At 36.6% G+C, this 20,230-nt stretch overlaps 1 protein-coding gene across 1 annotated transcript in view; it reads right to left on the reverse strand.

The window, feature by feature from the left end:
• Positions 1 to 20,230, reverse strand: part of ADGRV1 (adhesion G protein-coupled receptor V1) — a 577,341-nt gene that overhangs the window by 280,997 nt on the left and 276,114 nt on the right. Inside the window, exon 83 of the mRNA XM_037012118.2 lies at positions 15,376 to 15,476. Within this exon, the coding sequence (XP_036868013.2) occupies positions 15,376 to 15,476 (101 nt within the window). The remainder of the gene's footprint in view (positions 1 to 15,375; positions 15,477 to 20,230) is intronic.

Consider the following 20,230-nt stretch of genomic DNA (forward strand, 5'->3'; position numbering starts at 1 on the left):
ATTGAAAATGACTTCATGCAAGAATATATTTTAACTGAAATAACACTTTAAATAAATGTGACTGACCATTTAGGAAAATGAAGATACAGAATCAAACAAATCAAAGCAGCACAATTTTTAAAAAAATTAAATATCAAGAAACAACATCAGACCTTGGGAGGAAGTGGGAAAAGGCCATTCTTCCTTTTATATATATATATATATATATATATATATATATATATATATATATATATATATATATATATCTCACACATTTTAAAATTAAAAAAAGAATTTAAAAACTTGGACAAAATATCTTGACTGCTTTACTTTCATAATGTCGTAACTTATTTGTTCTTCTGAATGACAATTCTTTGTTCTTTCCTTTTCAAATTTGTATCTCTGTTTACTGATACTTCTCTTGTTTTCAAAACGTACCCAAGGATCATTTTTCAAATGTATCTGCTAAGTGGGTTTACTTGTAACTGTAAGGGTCTATCTTTCCCATGGACCTCTGAACAATTTTCAGAAATGGTAGGAGATGGGAATCTTGGGTTCCACTGTAGAGAGTCATGAAAGTGAGGTTGGGGTTCTTTTTCTGGTGGATGCTCCCTTCCCTTGCTCCCGCTTGCACACTGGGAGTGCAAAAACAAAAGCCTTATTTCAACCATGTTTGAGTCTGTGACCTCATTTCTACAATGCCTTCCCCAAGCCATTCTCCACTTGAAAGCTGAAGTAGGTTCATTCAGGGGAAAGAATTACTCACATAGAGCTGCTCAATGGTTTCTTATCCTATTTCTTCCAGTCTGTCTGCAGAAGGAGACCTGACAAATGCAGTTAAGAATCCTTCCACTCAACTAAATTATCATCTGCAAATGGGGAAAAGCATGTATGTACAACAAAGAATGTGTGACAACTACATCACAGCCACGTAGCTGATTTCTTACATCCCTTGTTTTTTCTTGTTTCACATCTATATAAATAGCACCAGCACTCCTTACATCATAATCTTCCTGAGGACATGACTGTGACTACCTTGGGATCTGTTAGTCATTATAATTATATGTTTAATCTTACATAGAATTTATAAATGACTGTGAACATAAGAGGTTTTTATTAAACGTATATATTTGACTTTTCATAATTACTGCTGAAGAGTCGTATGAAGGTGCCCTTCAGAATGAGATCTCAATTAACAATTAGGACTAGCTGCTAGGGGATCACTATTTTTTTAAATTTATAAAAACAGCATTCCAACAGTGTTCTCAACCACTTACTTTAGCCTTCTAATTCCATGCTAAACCAAAGTGGTAAACAGTTTCTTTCTCAAGTCGCTTACTCTCTCATGGCCACCACTGACGCAGACATCGGTGGGGAAAGAGGCCTCTGAGGATTACGCGGTGTGCATTATACGCAACTTGGCAGCCACTTGTAAACTCCAAAGAGAGTAAATCAAGTATCAGTGACCAATTGTGAAGCTGAATTGCTTCCTTTTTTCTGGTTTCTCACAAAACTGTTTGAATTCAGCTTCCCCTCTTCCAAAAGGCAGCCACCCTGACGGAAGTCTGTTCTCTGAGACTTGTTTCTATTTAGGAGAATTGCTTATATTGTTGTTCTCCAGCCTATTAATAACTTTGAGAAGAATTACACATTCTGAATTTTAAACACAAATATTTTCCTGTGATCTTTTCACTGTATTTCCTATGCTCTAAATTCTGTCTTTACCTCAAGAATATGAATTCCATGGTAAAATCACAAAGGGTAATACAACAGAAAATACACACAGGATATATTTCCTACAGTTACACAGTTGGAATTATCACAATTTCATTGTGTTTCTTTTCCTGAATTTTTGTCCCTAGGGTTTACATAAAGAGCCTAAGAAGTATAGCATTGTATTAATATTTTTATGTAGATTTAAATACTGAAATATATAAAGCTATACTGATTTATGCCTTTATGGGTCTTTAACAAAAGAATACAGTAAACTGTATTTGAAGTTACACTGAAAAATACACTTTGTACCTGATTCACTTTTTCTTCACTTGAACTAGTAACAAAAAGTTCACTGTAGCTGTTTTGAGAAATTATTCTTTCAAATATGAAATAGGTTTTCATCTCAATGCATAATAAATGCTTCAATTTCTAAGAGTTATTACTCCATGATCAAGAACAAAAAAAAAGTTTTTTGAAACCCTACTGACATGTTACACAACAGAGACTTCTGATATTTTATGCGATAGTATACAACTGGATAACTTGGCCTTTCCAGATTAGAATATTTAACATATTTATAAGAAAAATGATGATGAAACATGAAAATCTATCTGTGGCACCCAATTCTTACCCCATAAAAACCTGTAAGAAATTATCATTTCCTGTTATTTCACCAAACATCAGTTTTGCTTCGGCCTGGAGACTACTCTCCATTTCGCCCAGGTGTGTAGAAGTAATTTTCCTTTCCTCATCATCAACCCTTAACCAGCTGAACCAACCCGGAAGTCTTGCAGAATAAACAGAATATAATCCAGTGCAGAGCAGTCCTTTTTGCACCGCTGATCCTGCCAGACACAGCCCATTCCTGTACCTTTACTAATGTCTGTATTTTAATTATATGTAGATTATACCTGGTGAAGCATTCTCATCTCTATAAAGATTTTCCTGACCCCACCCCTTATCTTGGGTAGAATTAACCTTTTTTTCCATTTTCTTGTTCTCACTGTATGCTTATACTGACTGCTATAAAATGCCTATCTAACACTCCATTACATTCATTTATTTACATGTTTATCCCTTTCCTAGTACACTATAAATTGCTTGAGGATCTAAGCTATGTCTTATTTATCTTCATGTGTGTGATTCCTAGCAAAAAGCTTGATATATTACATATGACAATAAATATTTGCAGAATGGGAACAGTGAATGGCTGTTGTATATGAGGAGATAAATTTAAATTGGACTTCCACAAATATGTCAGAAAAAGTCCTCTTCAGATTTTTCTGCTGCTCTAAAATGTAAATGGGAGTGGGGAGATATGCATGCTTGCCCTCATCTGACTTTTCTGTATTCACACAGTCTTCAATAATTAACCCTGACAGGCATTTTCAAAAGCACAATTCATAATCCTTAGAGTTGAAGGTTGCTCAAGTGTGGACTGTTTATACAACAGGCCATTTTTTTTACGGGGTCTTATATGAACCTAATGAGTTAACAGTAACAATGACCATGACCAGATTTAAAACTGGCAATCCAGCCACTCCGATTCCTGGGGTTAACCTCTTAGACTCCTCAGCCTTTGCACCTCCATAGAGTGAAGAACCTGTGTAAGTTAATACCTACATACCTCTATTTACATAATTTAAAATGCTTTTATTACCCTTCTAGAACAAGTATTTATTGAACACTCCTCTAGGCAGATTCAAAGAAGCAAAGAAAACTATCCAACACTTGTACTTTCTATCTAATTTCCAAAGTACAAAACCATACTCCTTAAATGCAAAGACTTTCATTTTTGAAATATATTTTTGGGAGAGAATAGGGTTTTGCGATTGTTGTACCTCATTAACTCGCATGTTTTCAAAACACCAGGTATTATAATGAATGCTTTCAGCTACTCATAGGTTAAAAGGCTTTTGGGCTGTGGTAGCAGATACAATAAACTCACAAACTAACAATGGTTTCATCATAACTATAAATGTGACCTAAACATGGCATGATTGTTCATTATGTCTAGATGTATCATAGTATGTTGCGATATTTCATCTCAGCCCTAATTCCAATTCTATCGATGTGACAACCTTGTTACTTATACCCTTATTTTAATGGCACACATTACTTTGGCACTAGAGACATTTACTAGTTAACTGTTAATAGAATTAGCAATTACAGTTAGTTATTATCTATCTTGAGTGTCTACATGCAATCTCAACACAAAATTGTATTCCTTTGGAACACAGAAACATCTTAGTTCAGAAGACTTTTTTCTGCACTCCCATAGTTGTTCTCTCATCCTGAACCTCGTTTCTCAGTAACAAGTTAATAAAGCTGCTCTGAGAGCTAAATCTCTATGCACATACTATGTTCACAAGATTCAGAGACCTTCACATTTCCTATGCAACTCCCTTGCAGAAGCAACTACCCGAATCAGGAAACTGGTTTCCAAAGCTGGCCTTTGGAATTAGACTTCTAATTGCACATCTCCACTGTGCTGACCCCCTTGTCATCTGCTCCTATGGGTTTCTGAAGGAAGGAGAGCCATGTAACAGGCTGTGGAGAGGCGAGGGTGTTCCTGGGAGTTTCCGATCAGAAATCAGAATGTATTTGAACATGAAGAAAAATTACAAAGCACAAGTAGGATCAATATTAGCCAGATTAAGAATTAAACAGGCTCTGGTGGTTGGCCTGGGATCTTACCTTCTTTTTATAATTATTTCTCTGTAAAAACTAACTCTGAATTGAACACATTTAAATTATAAATCAAGATTTGTAATGCAATTTTCTTAAAAGTTGTAGACCACTACAACATTACAACTTTCTAAGAATATAAATAACCTTTTTTTGTAAATTCTGATTCTTCTTTAAGGAATTGAGAACATAGAAGGAGCTTATTTTCATGAGAGGTTAGTTTAAAATTGCTGAAGAATGTTTTTTAGAAGCAAGCCTACAATTCCCTTTCACCTCATTGTTTTTCTCATTATTTTAACCAGTTTTTATTGGAACTTTAGTATGTGCCAAAAAGCTCTTTATGGATGCTAGAATAACACAACAATTAACAAGATAGGCAATTCCCAATCTGATGGCGTTTTCGTTCTAGGAGGTGAGAAGTAAGGAGTGAGGAAGAGGACAGAATACAATAATGAATAAGAGAGTTCAGATACTGATATACAAAATGAAATAAACATAACAATGATGTGATATTAGGGGGCAGGGGCCCTTCTCAGGGAGGCGGTTCTGAGTGTGAATGAAAGATGGATGAATGAACACATGAATATTAGAGCAAAACACTGGGGCAGAACTTCCCAGGCTTGGGAATGAACTGAAACCCAGAACCAGGACAAGAAGGAGGTGGAATGCTTAAGGAACTGAAAAGTGTCCATTGTGGTTGGTGCTGGGGGAAGGGCTGGAGATGGTAGGAGGTGCTTTCAGAGTAGGCAGGGATGACTCTCAAGGGTCTGTTGGATGGAGGTCAGAAGTTCCTTCATTATGTACAACAGGAATTCACTGAAGGATTTTAGTTGGGAGAGTGACTTGAGTTGACAGTCTTCAAACAACTACTCTAGCTGCTGAGAAGAGAACAGATTATAAAACCACAGGGAATAGTCTGGAGGCTACTGGAGAAGAGAGATGGCTTAGACAGGCTTGATCAAGACAGAGAGAAGGGGCACGGTGGGAATACACTCCGGAAGCAGTGAGATAAAATGCATTCAATTACCAAATACAATTAACTCCTTGCATATTTTTTAAAAAGAATATCCATACTAAAATAGTTTTAAAATATGCAAAAATTGAATATATCAATTAGAGGCTGACTTTCATTTAAGTTTAATTTCTGTATCCCAGAAGGGGCAAGGACATAAACTGGGTTGAGGTGGGGCTCAGAGGTGAGGTCTGGGGCTGCTGTGGCATTCTTCAGCTTCCACACCAAACTCCATAAAGTCAACTGAACATGCCAACTTCTGCAGATGATTTTTGGCCATGAAATGTACTTGGTTGTTGATATGTGACATATGAATGTTTAAATTTGGCAATAACATTCACCCTTATAACCAAAACATAGTGCCTGAAATCAAGTTCCTCCCCATCCCTGGCAGAACACAGAGTATATGTTCCTGGGAGACAGGATCCAAATGGGGCTTGGCTACAAAGGCGGTTCTAGATGGCACATGACTAACAAACAGGCCTAACGGCGAGGCTGCTCTAATGTTGTAACTGTTGTCATTTAGACCCTCTTAGTTACCTTTTGGCATAGTATATGATATTAAGAAAAACAGTCTCTGCTCAGGAACTTTAGGGTCAATTTGGCAGATAGGCAACTAAATATAAGAGACTCAGTAAAGAAAGGAGCTAAAGTTGGAAGACACAACTTCCTGGCACTTACATGCATTTATTTACATATATATATTTGTAAATTTGAAAACCAACTTTGTAAGGCCCCATCATGAAAAGATTCATAAAAGGAAGCAAGACATCAGAGAGGTAAAAAGGAGATTGAAGAGAAGCCTACTAACATAATTATTGCACAACTAAATGTTAACCATACCTCAATAAAGCTGAAAAAAAAAATGATTGTGGGGATGGGTACACAATTCTGTATGTATTAAAAGCCACTGAATTTGATGCCTTAAATGGGTGAAATGTATGGTACATGAATTCTCTCAACAAAGCTGTTTAAAAAAAAACTGTCTGCAAGAGCCCATGCTGTTATGTTCCATGGCAGTGGATGAAAGGCGCCCCTGAGGGGTTCTGAAGGGTCCTTCCCAAAGGGGCAGAGAGGGAGGTGAGGACTTTGGAGTTGACAGACCTACTTGATATGGGATCTGGGGCAAACAATGTAACTAACTTCTTGGGGAGTCTCAAATTTCTCATATGCAATACAGAGATAATAATGATTATCTCATAAAGTGTTGCAGGGATTAATGGAATGATGCTTATCAATAGCTTATGGTTTTCCTCAGGAGTTTCATTAAATAGTGTTTCTGTTTCTGTGTTTTAAAAGTTACACTTACTTCAAATTTCAAATGTATACATATATACATGCACGAGTTCACACCCTATCCTCACATACACACACACACACAGCTTTTTAAAAATGGGCATATATATGTGTGTGCAGCTGTTAAAGTTGTAATCATTCAACACAAGCAATAAAGGCACAAACACTTATAAAACCCTCGAGGTTGGGGGAGGGGGCATTCTCATTTGAAAAATATAAACAAAGCCAAATGACTATAGTATCTACAGATAACACTGACGAGAAAGAGAAGAATTTCTAGGACACTATCTAGTAATAGAGGTGTGGTAACAGCCGTGATAGAGTTGATTGTCTGAAAAGGGTGGTGCTGAAAGAACTGCCACCTCCCCTGCAGTTGCTTTAGGAAAACCTCAGGATCAGAGAGCCAAGTGTGGTTTTCCAGGAGGTGCTAGGGACTGCCTGACTCCGCAGACCCCAGTGGGCCTCTGCAAGGCTGTGGGCAGCAGTATTATTCTCTGCCCTTGTTCTTTGTCCCCTGGCTCCCCAGACTGTATGGGGAACGTGGTCTTTCACTCTCCTACCAATTCTGCAAGGCAGACAGTCTTGTTAGTTTTCCACTGGTTTCTCCAGCACAGCCCAGGGACATTACCCCATTTGTCTTTTATTCCAAAACCGGGACTCTTCCCCCTACACTCCACATTTGTTCGTCAAAGTTCTTTAGAACCATCATTAAATCTTCATAAGAACAGTTTTTCTCAGATACTGGTTCTCCCTAGTTAGGGACATCAAAGGAAGCCTTTTAGAAGTCAAGGGTAGTTTATGTTTCTGAGACTGTAACAGAAGATTCCAAAGCAGTGTTTTCTGGCAAACTCTGGATTTGCCTCACAAATTTTCCTAGTAACAAAAGCTCCGCAGCAAACATGATAATGGCACTGGGGCCTTATTCAGCATATTACTCACTCTTTCTGTTGCTTTGCTACTTCAGCACTTGGGAAAGTCTAAATTTCCCAGTAGTGTGACCATGATACTATTTTTGTATCTTCAACATCCACTTATTTTCAATTTAGTGAGAACAATCTACAGTTTAGTGGAATTTTGAAAGCTTGCTGAAGAAAAGGAGCTTTAATATGTTAAACCTTAAAAATATTATAATACTCATTACTAAAATATTTAAAGACTGAAAAATGGATTAATATGAAGTCTATACTCAAGAAGAACACAAAAATAATGGAATTTCTCCTGAAATTCAATACTTGGATCAATATTCAAGCTTCACTCCATTTTGAATAGCAATGTTGTCTTAATCCCTCACATACTTGTGAATACTGTGATATTAATATTTTCAGTTGTAGATAGGATTATAAAATTATTTGATAATCAGGAGTTACAACTCTAGGTCATGATCAATTGCAAGTTCATGAAGAATTCAATAAAAATAATAAGAAGAAAAATGTTAAGATCAACAAAGAAATTTGGATTCAAGACATGGGGGCAAAAATGCTCAAAACAGAGCTCTAATCTTCTGGACATAACACAACTAGGTCAGGCATGCTAGGCAGGCTGTCATTTGCTTGAGGCATAAAAATGTCAAAGCTATCAAAAAATATAAATAAAAACAAGGACCACAGAGAAATTTACTAATTCCTGCTACCCTTTCATTGAATTTCTACAGGAAGTTCTCTTTCAAGAAAAGTAAAAAACCAACGTTGAAAGGTAGGGTAGGAGCAGAGACCTGCGCCTCCGGCCTGCCCCTACTTCCCTTCAGCAAGCTCTCTAGGACCAGAAGCCACAGGGCCATCCCCTCTTCCTGGGCCCCACTTGCCCCCTTCTCTCACAGCCGGACTGCTCACAGGTATGGAGGGTATGGGCTCAAGCAGCCCCTTTGTTTCCTTCCCTCTCCACTCACTCCCTAACCTTTTATGCTTAATTTTCATCTTCTCTCTCCAAGGTCTCAGGGCCTTTCTCTAGCCGTACTTGACGACTAATCTCCCTTCCATTTGAAATCTTTTTTTCCTTCCTTGGCTTAAGAAACTACGCTGTTATTTGCTCCTAATGAGCCTTCTCATTTCACATGGAACAGTGTTTTAAACACATGGGTTTTGGAGTCAGACAGACTTGGGTTTGAATCCTTCTTCCATCCACCACATCCTACCCATGAAAGTTAAGATAAGTAACTGAACTTCTCTTAGTCCCATTCTTTCCATCTATAAAACAGGGATAACAGCGCTCATCTCATCTGTGGTTATATGGAGTAGATAAGGCAGCACATGGAAATCACTTAGCTCAGTGCCATAAAGGCGAGCCCATAATGACATCAGCTATGTCTATTCTAAAACCGCAGGTTCTCTACAACATTCCTCAAAGAACCTAGTTTACAGTGTCAAGGCCTCTATGTTTATGTAGCTAACATCTGAATCATGAGCTTAAATGTGCTGTGGAAACTTTAAACCCAATGTCCAAAGCTGCATGTATCCCTCTCCATCTATTAAACCTTCCAGCCTTTTCTATTTAAGTCAAATGAAACTGCCAGTTTCACAGGTACCTTAAACTTGTCTATGTCCTTTGGTGATAGAGTAAATCTCACTAATTCCTGACTCAAGAGGCAGGATAGGTAAGTGATTAAGAGCGAGGACTGGGGCCTGGCTGCCTGCATGCAATGACTGGTTCTGTCACCGCCATGTGTGTGACCTAGGGCAAGTAAAACATGTTTGTGCCTTAATTTCCTTATAAAATAGGAATAATATTAGTACCTATCTCATAATCCTTAACTCATATAAATCTTACCAATATTATATTAATATTTAATAAATAAAATTCACAATGTGGCCTTTTTATTGATTTAAAGAGAGAAGTGGATTTGAAAAACTGTCCTAAAGCAAAACAAGGGGTTGTCACTAGCTCTCATTCCCTGCTTTGAATTCACCACTACCACTGTCCAAGTCACAACCCATTGTAACCAGATGACAGAAAAGCTGCTCATCTTGCCTCTCTAAACGTTTCTCCCTAATTCCAGCCTCTTGGCTAATTTAACCCATTTTTCATTTATCTCTAATTGCCAGATTAACCCTTAAAAATACTCCCTTTCATACGTGTCTTCTTAGACTAGCTCCATCGTTGCCTCCTCCCAGTTCTCAGATCTGATGTTGGCTTCTTTATCTATGCAGCTGGCAGGCCTGACCTAGGTGGAACTCCTTAGGTTCACTATAACCTCCATGCCCTTATTCTTATCATTTTTCTTGCTTAGAATGTGCCACGTTCTAACCACCAGGCAGATTCCACTTGCTACATGGAGCCTTTTCCAGCTGAGACCCCCATCCACAGCTTATATACTACAAAAGAGATCATCTTCTATGTACATGCTGGGCTTTCACCATGAGGTCACTGTTTTAGGTTGTTATGTATATACTTCATGTGTGCATATTTTGCTATCTCCCATTACACAATCTCAAAACTGTGCATATGGTGAGCAGTGACTGAGCTCACAGATGAACGAGGAACCTCACTTGGGATAAGCAAGGTTTGCTCTTTTTTGTTTGTTTTAATTTCACTATAATTCTATAAATTCACTATAAACTCATCAACATGAATGTGATAATATTTTGGCCACACTAATATACACACCTAAATTAAGAGCAAATAGTTTCAAAAATTCAAATTAAATGTATTCATTAATCTCTATATGAAGAAAAGGTACAACCAGACTTCAGATTTTTTTTTTGTATAAAATATAAAAATAAAAGCCTTACAAACTTAAAACCATTCAAATGGAGGCATTCACATACTCTTCAAGGGAAAAAGAAGTATCTGGTTGGGGGCTGCTTCCACTTTTTTCCCACTGGTTTATATGTCCAAAAACAACACTAATAGGTTCTGCCAAGTGTGAAATGCTATGAAAAAGACCAAAATAAAAGCCTAGCATATACTATGAGTTTGCCTGTCTAAGGACCTTTCCTTTCCTTAGTCACACAGATGAGGGGGGAAAAAACGAGAGAGAAAAGGAAGCAGTGGCACGAGTCTTTCCTTCAAGGAAGAAAGATAAATATTTGTTAGTAGTTTCAAAGGCAATGGCACTTTAAATAAAAGTAAAAAATTTAGATAGTGTAATTTCTTAAACAAATACTTTCTTACAGCAAGAAACTGGTTGACTAGGTTGCAGACTCCAGCTGAGCAGAAGCAGGGTGGCAGCAAGACCAGAGCCGCACCTGGGTCACACGCAGCCGACCTTGCCCCCCTCACAGGCGGCTGCAGGAACCCACCGCAAACTTACCCACTCAGCATGTGCTCTTCAACACGATGCCTACATCACAGTTTAGGAAGCATGTTCCTAACGCATTTGCATCTGCACTAATACATAATCATAAATGTTCTACTAAATAGTGACTCTTTGTGCTTCTCAAGTTCCCAGTCCTCAAAGGAAGACCCAATTTTGATCCTTGTACATTAACTCAAGTACTTTTTTTTTTAACACAAGTAGAAATAATAAGGGATACTCAGGTTAACAAGTGGTTAACTAAAACTTCCAACCAAAGAAGAATCTGTTCTCATGAATGGATTTATTTTACAATTTCGTTAAAATTTAAAATTTCTATCTCATTCTGCTTCAATGGATAAAAATATGCTTGTTAGATAGATACATGTTTTGTGACTTGACACACATGGCCCTTTCTTGGGCTGGTAGCCTCCATGAAACAGTACAGGTTGCAAGGAGAAACACCAGGCCTTGTAGTAGCCAGACGGAGCCTGTATTTGAGAGGTTACACACGATTTTGGCTTAATTCATATGCAGTCAATGACTTTAAAGAGTCTCAAGGGTAATAGATATTCAAAGTTAAAATGACATAAACTTCAGGTTAAAGCAGAATTTATTGGCAGAAATATTTGAGCAGCATCTTGCTTGCAAAACAAAATTATGTAGTAAAATGACATCCCAACATGTTGCAGAATGAGGAAACTGGACAGGATACTGACAGCCCAACTTTTGCTAAATTACAGAGAACAGTCCTCTGAATTTTAAGGCAAGTCTGTTGTTCTGTTCTATGGAGAAGGCCGATATAGCTAAATCTCCCACACATCCAGTGGCAACCAAAAAATTAAATTTAAGTATTTCAACTTCTCAGATATTCAGTGACATCTGGATTCAGAAAATGTATAGACTGGCTGATATATTTAATTTCTACACACAATTTTTTTCTACACAAATTTACCCTTCAGTTTCAGAAAATGTGCTTTAGCCATACAAAGAAAAATCAGAGAGAAAAAAAATTTCCCCTCTGTTAAGTTTATTAACCAGAGTAAATGCTGTTCTATCTTATCATCGTGTTTTCTATGAGGAGACTTCTGTTCTTTCTCTAGATTTGGAGGACTGCTTCTCTTGACAGAACCCCCAGAACTGAGAACACTGAACTGCAAACTTGTCCTTTGTCCTAGTTGTTTACCAGCCTTATCAGGGTACACATGGGTTGGCAATGTGATTCTAAGATAAAAATTCCAAAGACATAATTAGATGTTTTTCCCAGAAATATCACCCAATGCCATGAAAATCTGCTTGCTGTTTTTTCACATCATACTTGCATTGGAACGGTCTTGCTATTTCTTGCCATTTAATTATTCTCTTTTAGACAAGTGAAAAACAGTAACTTGGCATTGAAGAAAAATACATGCTTTTTAAATTAACAATACTGAAAATACAGATCTTATCTCAAAACTTCTACCTAGGACATTTCAATAAACATATTTTTCTATCAATAACATACTTCTTAAAAGTTTATCACAGCATAAAGACGAGAATAATGTTATACCCCTGAATTTAACTGTAAGTGATAAATGATAGAAAGATATATTCCAAGCTAGTGATGTACATGCTTTCTTATGGAACCCTAGATTCATTCAGTTCAGTTCTGAACAAAGGGGATAGAAAGACAATGGTAGGAAGCCATAAACGTGCATTTGCTATGTTGCAGAAGGATATGCTCCAGTCATGTCAAAGAAGTGCTGTGAAAACGCCTCTCAAGTTTTCTCCTGAACTCCATCTTTGCTAGGGACTGAAACTGTTTTGCAAAACAAAATCTTCTACTGCCATCTCCTGGTAATTATAGTCAATGATCCCTAAACAAGCTGGAGTGATGCAAGCTTCAGATTAAAGCAGAATCGTCCTTCTGACTTTTAAGGCAAGATTAATCTTTGGATTCTTGTCTATCTTCTTCCACTTACAGACATATATATATAATAAATAATATATTATGTATAATACACACACACACACACACACATTATATACCTATTTCAAGAAGTAGAGAAGGAGAGCCAGACTCCTGGCTGAACTTATGCTGCTCTAGAAGGAAGTCAGAGACTTAATCATATCTCCATTGTTCCTTTCCTCACAAAAGCATTCAACTTAGTTCTAGGTCAGTAATAAAGATTTGAAACAAATAGTCTTGCCAACTTATTTATTCACAACGCAAACACTCTAGGTCAGTTAGAGAAGATTCACTCTCAAAGCCCAAGAAGCGCAGGCCAAACCTGAATTTCTTAAGACTGCTCTAGAGGCAACTGTACCTTCAGGGATGTCAACAGAACATTGATGGAGGATTCTAAATGAGAGAGCTGAGGCTGGAACTGCAGTACCCCTGTTGGCAAGTTGCTATAACTGGAGATGTATGACTTTAAAATTTGGAAAGGTGGGCCCATGTTCCTGCAGTCAGTGTCCTTTCCTTTCTTGGAGACTCTAAGAATTTTAAAAAGCCTTTGCTAAAATGTTTTAAGGGAGGTAATTATTCTCTTTAATTCAGAGGGTATTTTAGAAATCAAAGTACACAGGCAAGACATTTTAAGGAACCAGTACTTTTAACAACAATATTCCAATTCTACTGCCAAAAATAGACTATGGAAAAGGTTTTTAGTTATTTCATGTTGCAAGTCGCATATGTTATAGGATTGTTCATGCTACATTGCTTCATCTGTTCTAAAATTAAACTGAAAAACATGGATTTGACTAACCATTTTTCCTAAATTAACTTGAAGTACAATGTGAATCAGAAGACAATGTCCCAGCATAAAAATCCTCAGTCTTTCTTTCACATCCCTAGACATGAGCAAATTTGTCTGCTAGGACACTAAAGAGCTGTCTGTAATTCTACAGTGCTATAATTAAGACTTGTACAAATTCTGCTGCCAAAAAGTCACCAGAGTGGGTGGTTAATACAGCCAAGTAAACTCTAATTATGGAAGGCGGGTTTTCTACGATCTTACATACAAGAAGCAAAGGCAAGATCAGACAACTAAGATGGGTTACCAAGACAATATAAATAGCTTGTCAAATTCAGTGTTAAGCTCTCCTTCAGTAACAGCTGTTACCTCTTATAGTTCATAGGTAATTTAAAAACACAACCTGGAATCCTCTGCTCGGAATCTAACACTAAATTGTTCCCAGAAAAACAGAGTTATGAAATTTACACATGTCATTTTCACTCTTGGGAGGAAAAAAGGCAACAGAAATACAATGTCCCAAAAAATTTTCCATTTTTCATTTCAGCTCCTCCACTAGTCTTGGTTTTTAAAAGTTCTGTTTGGAGTTCAACAAAAGGTCATCAACATTAAAAAAAAAATAAGAGTGTAAATTTTATGTATACAGCACACGAATCTGGGTAAATTGACCACATACATATACAACCAGCACCCAACCACGAAGCGGCATTTTCTACAATCCAGAAATGCTCCCATTCACCCAGAAAAGGGGACATTTTATTTTATTAAACAATATTAAAAATTCTCTCAATAATATTATATGCAGTATTATGACCGTCTGAAGCTGTAATCACACACCTAAGGTAGACGTGATCACATCTTTCCCCGTTTGCTTACACACAGCCATGTCCGTCTCTCCCCTTATCAAACTGCATGAACCTCTCATCTGAGTCCCACAGCTCAAAGATCAGCGCCTCTGGGAAGACTTCCTCGGCCTTCACAGGAAGATGAACATCCTCACTTATATTCACAGAGTAGCTAGCAAGTGGTCTATCATTGCACTCATCACACTGAATTACAGTTATTTATATGAACATTTACTTATTCTAGACTGTGAGTATCTCATGGACAGAAAAGGCATTTAATTTCCTCTTTTGATCAGCCTCTGTGCTTTAAAACAGTATGCTTTGAACTTCATGCTAACGAATCACTCAATGACTCTCACACTATTTCTTCTGCACAGACACTTGAACAATTTTTCAAAAATGAATATTTTACCAAACTGTATTCTGTAGCATTAAATGAAGCAAAATATATTATCCAGGTATTTTTAAATATATTATCATTTTAATGCCCTCCACATAAAGAATCTGTAACAGAGCATATGCTATTCAAACAAATTTTTTTTAATATGCTAATTTTAGTATATACACACATTAGTAATAGATTAAGCATATATAAGTTAATAATATGCTTCATGATAATCAGAAGCTATTTTCTTATAAGTGATGATATTGAGGTACTTCTCTGTGGAAAGAAGTTCACAAAATACACTTTTTTAGGCCTGCATCTCTCACCTCCTTTTACCTCCCTCATACCCCATCCTTTTCTACTACAAAATTAAACAAGCTTCTTTTAACTAGATTGAGATCCAACTTTACTTATACATTCAGTGCAAGGATCATAGAAGAGGAAACATGAAAATCTTATGAAAGTCAGAAATTCCAGAGCTCTCCTACCTGTGTACCTAAGCTGGCTGCCATCATGTGAGTCAGAAGTTTAGCTGCAAACATGGCATATCTGGCACAGAAGATATGGGAAAGAACAGCCAGGCAAAAACCTGTAGGAACAAAAAAGTCCACGTGTGGTTTTATGATCCATGAACAAACAATAGCAAAGGGAAAATCTTTGGAATGGTTAAAATCCTAACTGTAGTCTGCCTATGCTGAAGAGCACAGTATCTCTGGGAAAGATTATGTTGCAATTTTAACCTATTTCATTTTACATGATTTATAAAATCTTCACGGTTATCAATTAAGCCCAAGGGTAGCTTCATCTTACAAATATCTACCTGTTCATTCTCATAGGAAAAATAAAGCACAAATTAAGCACATTAGTAATTTCACAAAGCTTTTGGTTTTGTTTCCATTAGACAAGTTTTACTGTTTAAGAAAAAAAAATTCCAATCTAATTTTCTCTGAACAGGTGGCTTGGCTAAATAGTTGTTTAGGGAGGTGAATAGAATTTTTCAGGCATAAAATTGTGAATGGTACTACCAAAACTCAGGTTTGATAATTACCCCTTTTTATCTCCTAGTAACAGTTACGTAATTACAACAGTGGTAATTATGAATTCTGGTGCAACCTTATGCTCCTGGAAGCCAAAACCAGGAACAAAATGTATTATTTTCCCCCTGAATTGACTTTAAACTGAATATCTACATTTCTACGTGGGATGAAGAAAATTACTGATTTTTTAAAAAATCTACTTGTAATCTCCTATCTCCAGAATTTTACAGAGATACCTAAAACCTCAGCACTGACATACAAATCTTTTATCTTGCAATGAATATAAATTTCTTTTCATGCCATATTTTAAATGCAGTATACGTTTGTAAAATATTTCCTGGCTTTTAAATATCAAATGTGCTGCACTTTTCACTTAAGCATTTTACTCCACTCTCATCCTCAACAGAGTTACTTTGTCTAAGAATTACCAAAACATAACAATTGGCATGTGTATACTGTTTTTCCATGTACTTTGCATGGATTAGCGCATTTCTCAATGCCTCATTGGCAAACAGGAGACATTGCATTTATTTAATATTTTGTTTTCTCATTATCTTCTCTGAAGTCATGGAACAAACTTGTAAAGTAAACCATATGTTGGCCTAAGTGGACTGGGCATCTGCAAAATGCCTGCATGGGGTCTATGACTAATCTTCTGTATAGAAATGCCTCTTATAAAGGCTTTTGGGAAAAGCTTTCACTATGTTTAGATTTTAGCAAGTTAGACAAAATTCCACAAAGGAAGTGAGGTTTTGCATTGGTCAAAGCTTTTGGCCTAGAAATTTAGCCAAGAAATCTGGAGAAATCCTTTTTTAGTAAAGCTGCCATGGGGTGTCTGAGACAGGTGTGTAGGTCCTGAGGCTGCCTCCAAAATCCACCCACACACATATACAGGATAGCCAGAAATTGCAGAGTTGTACCTTTACTTAGGTTGTTTATAAACCATTGAAACTGATGCTCTGAACTCGTTAATAATACACTTTGAAATTCCTATGATGATCAAAGTTAGCTTAAACTCAAGATTTGAGTGAGAGAGAGAGAGAGAGAGAAAGAGAGAGAGAGAGAGAGAGTGTGTGTGTGTGTGTGTGATATACTGACTTAAAAGAAGCCCTTGCAAGTTTTTTTCAATATAGGCCTCATGATCACAAATATGTACTTTATTGTAAGTTACTGTGGTAGGTGATAAAGGTGTGAGGCAAGGGGATTAGTGTTGGGCAAAGAAGAACTACACGAGCCAAATGTTTTTTCAGTCCACAAAAAGAGGTTTTTCACAGCCTTTTCCCTTAACTTAGTAAAATTCTCTATATACTTATTTCATGATATAAATTTAGTCCAGTTACACTTCACCAACTCAAGAATATTTAATTAAGTAGATTAAGCTTCAATTAAAATGCTACCGTGACACCTGGTGGCAGTCCAGGATTCAAAACCAGTGGCAGTAAAATGGGCTGGAACCTATTAGCCTATACTGTAATATATGATGGTTAATTTCATACTATAAATAGGTAAATCAAAAGTTACCCAATGTTATAGCTATAAATAACATGCTTCTTAAAAATAAAGTATAACAATTCAAGTATTAGCTAAAAAGTGTAAACAGTTTTTTTTAAATTGATTTTTTGGCAATTATGTGGAAAAAAACAAGCAGCTAATTGAGTAATTTTCCTTAGCCGTATGTAGGTTATAGACTCAGTTGGAAAAGAGAAAGTAATTAGTTCACTAACACAAATGACTTTTCTGTATGATTAGAAAATGAAAGGTAAATTATCTTTAATAAAGTAACACTGATAATCTTTGATTTAGGTAAGAAAAACTCTAAAGAACAGCTAAATTCTTTTGCTATTAAACTGGACCAAAGATCTTCTTATCTAACTATACAATATTTTAATGTTTGTATGTATAATATTTATACATGAATATGCATGTCAAGTAAACATCTCTATTGTTCAGTACTCCCTAAGGATGGGATTCACTTTCCAAATTACTGAAGTATATATATCCTTCCACAAACCAAATATTAGTACTCTTTGCCATGACATCTTCAAAGTATTTACTTGAATTTTGTATCCATGTATTTATGTCTTCTCTACAGATAAACCTAAGCAAAACCGAATGATCACTACATTAATAAACCTGCTATTAGTGTCAGCTTAGTTTTTTTCTATTTTCCTACCTAATGCTTAGCTGTAACTATCACTTTTTCTACTTTTTATAGCTAATCTCTCTACCTACTCACATATTCCTGCAGCTCTCTCTTCAGCACAGTGCCTCCTGTTTACTGCTACTAATAAGCCAAGTGCAGAAAAACAAAATTATTAAGCCTGAAAAGTACAACAGGTTGACCAGAAGTCAATCTGTGTCTCAGGGGAAAGGGTTATTCCAGAAGGATGTGGTTGCCAGGTGACCAGCCTCCAGATAATCAGGGTATTAAACCTGAGAGGTTCAATATAATAGCCAGTAGTTATCTATTTAAATGTTAACAGAATTAAATAGAATTAAAAATTCAGTTCCTCAATTGTACCAGCCATATTTCAAAGCCCAATAATGGGGCCAGTGGCTCCCATACTGGACAGTGCAGAACATTCCCACTGTCACAGAAAGATCTGTTGGAGAGTGTGGTGTTAAACTCTCACAAGTGAGAGCCAGAAAGAGTACGTTACATTTCAGAAGAATTTTCTATTAAACATGGACAAAGTGACGTGGTTTGAGACCTCAACGTCTGAACTTGATTTACGCAGCTCCAAGTGCATCTCGTTACAGGAGGATGTCAGATCAACACTGTGTATTTATCAACTTAACAAGTAGCTACTGAAAAACTACTATATGCCAGGGGGTTGTGTTGGGCAGTGGAGACACAATGTTCAAAAAAGTGACTTGCTCTCCTCCTGCTTGTCTGTGTTTCTATCTGTATCTTCTCCCAGAGACAGACTGGTTTATAAAAGGTCATGAAACAATTCTGGTCAAAGAGGTGTGCAGGAAAACATTCTGGGCGGTTTTCAGGAGGGTTTCATTGCTCTTAAAACATGATCCAAATAAGTGTTTTTGCCCTTGGCAAGCCCAGACATTATTGTGTGACGCTTACAGCTGCTGTAGCCAGCTTAAGGCCATGTAGGGGCAAGACTGAGAAAATAAAACAAAATCTTTGAGAAGAGTAAAACAGAAACATGAGAAGAGGCTGGGCCCCTGATGACAGCACTGAGGTAACTGAATTAATCAACCCTGGGACCAAATCTGCTTATTTAAGACATTTAAGTTGTCCAAGCTGATCTTAAATAACACACCTGTATGTACACAGCTAGAGAAATCCCACATATTTATGCCATGTCAGAATTAAAACTAAGCTCCTTTCTTACCACCCACAGTTATCCCTTCAAATTGCTTTAAGTTCTTACACAATATTCCTCTTATGAGTAACTTCTCATTTGATAGTCAGAATGAAGTTGTTTGATATAACCCTTCCCCATAATCATAATGGCTAACTTAGAACAATTAGAGTGAATACGAACTTGATAGTTTTGGAAGAATTTAACACAAAAATTTTAAATATTCCTTATTTTAAAAAATAATTTTAAATGAACGGATGGGATCTGGCAAAGGGATAAAGTGGTTTTTTTCCTCTGAAAAAACTGCAAGAATCTCTGCTTGTAAAATATAAAATGAACAACTAGAATGTTCTTGCAGCTTAATAAACCTTGAACAGAAGAATAAGTATGCTTCAAAGGCCTTTGCATTGTGTTGATTTACTTATCCTGTAAGTCTTATTATTTAGCAATTTAGACAATTATTTTCTGTTACTTCACTGTAAAATTGGCATTTACACACTTGGTAATCTGTAAATAAAACCATTAGCCATTTAAAAGGGAAAGCTTTAGTTTAATTTGTTTTCTCTACTGTAAGAGAACTAAAAGGATTTCTTCACCATATGGAAACAAAGAACCAATGAGATAAATGTAAGGTCTGTAGTCCATATCTAATCTCAGCTTAAAGCACTACAGAGGAGTCTTTAAAGTGTATCAGATATCACCTGGTTCACATATTGTTATTAAACCTAAAATGGATTATGGATTGTTACAGGGTCTCGTTAAGATTACAGGGACACGGGAAATGTATTTAAAGACAAAATCAGATGATTCCAATCCAATAATCTCTCTTTGATAATACAACATCAACAGTTAAAGGAATAGAGTAGGCCTCTTTGATGTTATCTCCCAAATAGTAATGTGTACCTCAAACCATGCTTAGTTAGGTTCCTTAATAACTGTACTGTAAAATCATGGCATTATCTGCTAAGGGTATTTTAAGCTGT

This window comes from Manis javanica, chromosome 1 (assembly GCF_040802235.1).
Source record: "Manis javanica isolate MJ-LG chromosome 1, MJ_LKY, whole genome shotgun sequence".
NCBI lineage: Eukaryota > Metazoa > Chordata > Mammalia > Pholidota > Manidae > Manis > Manis javanica.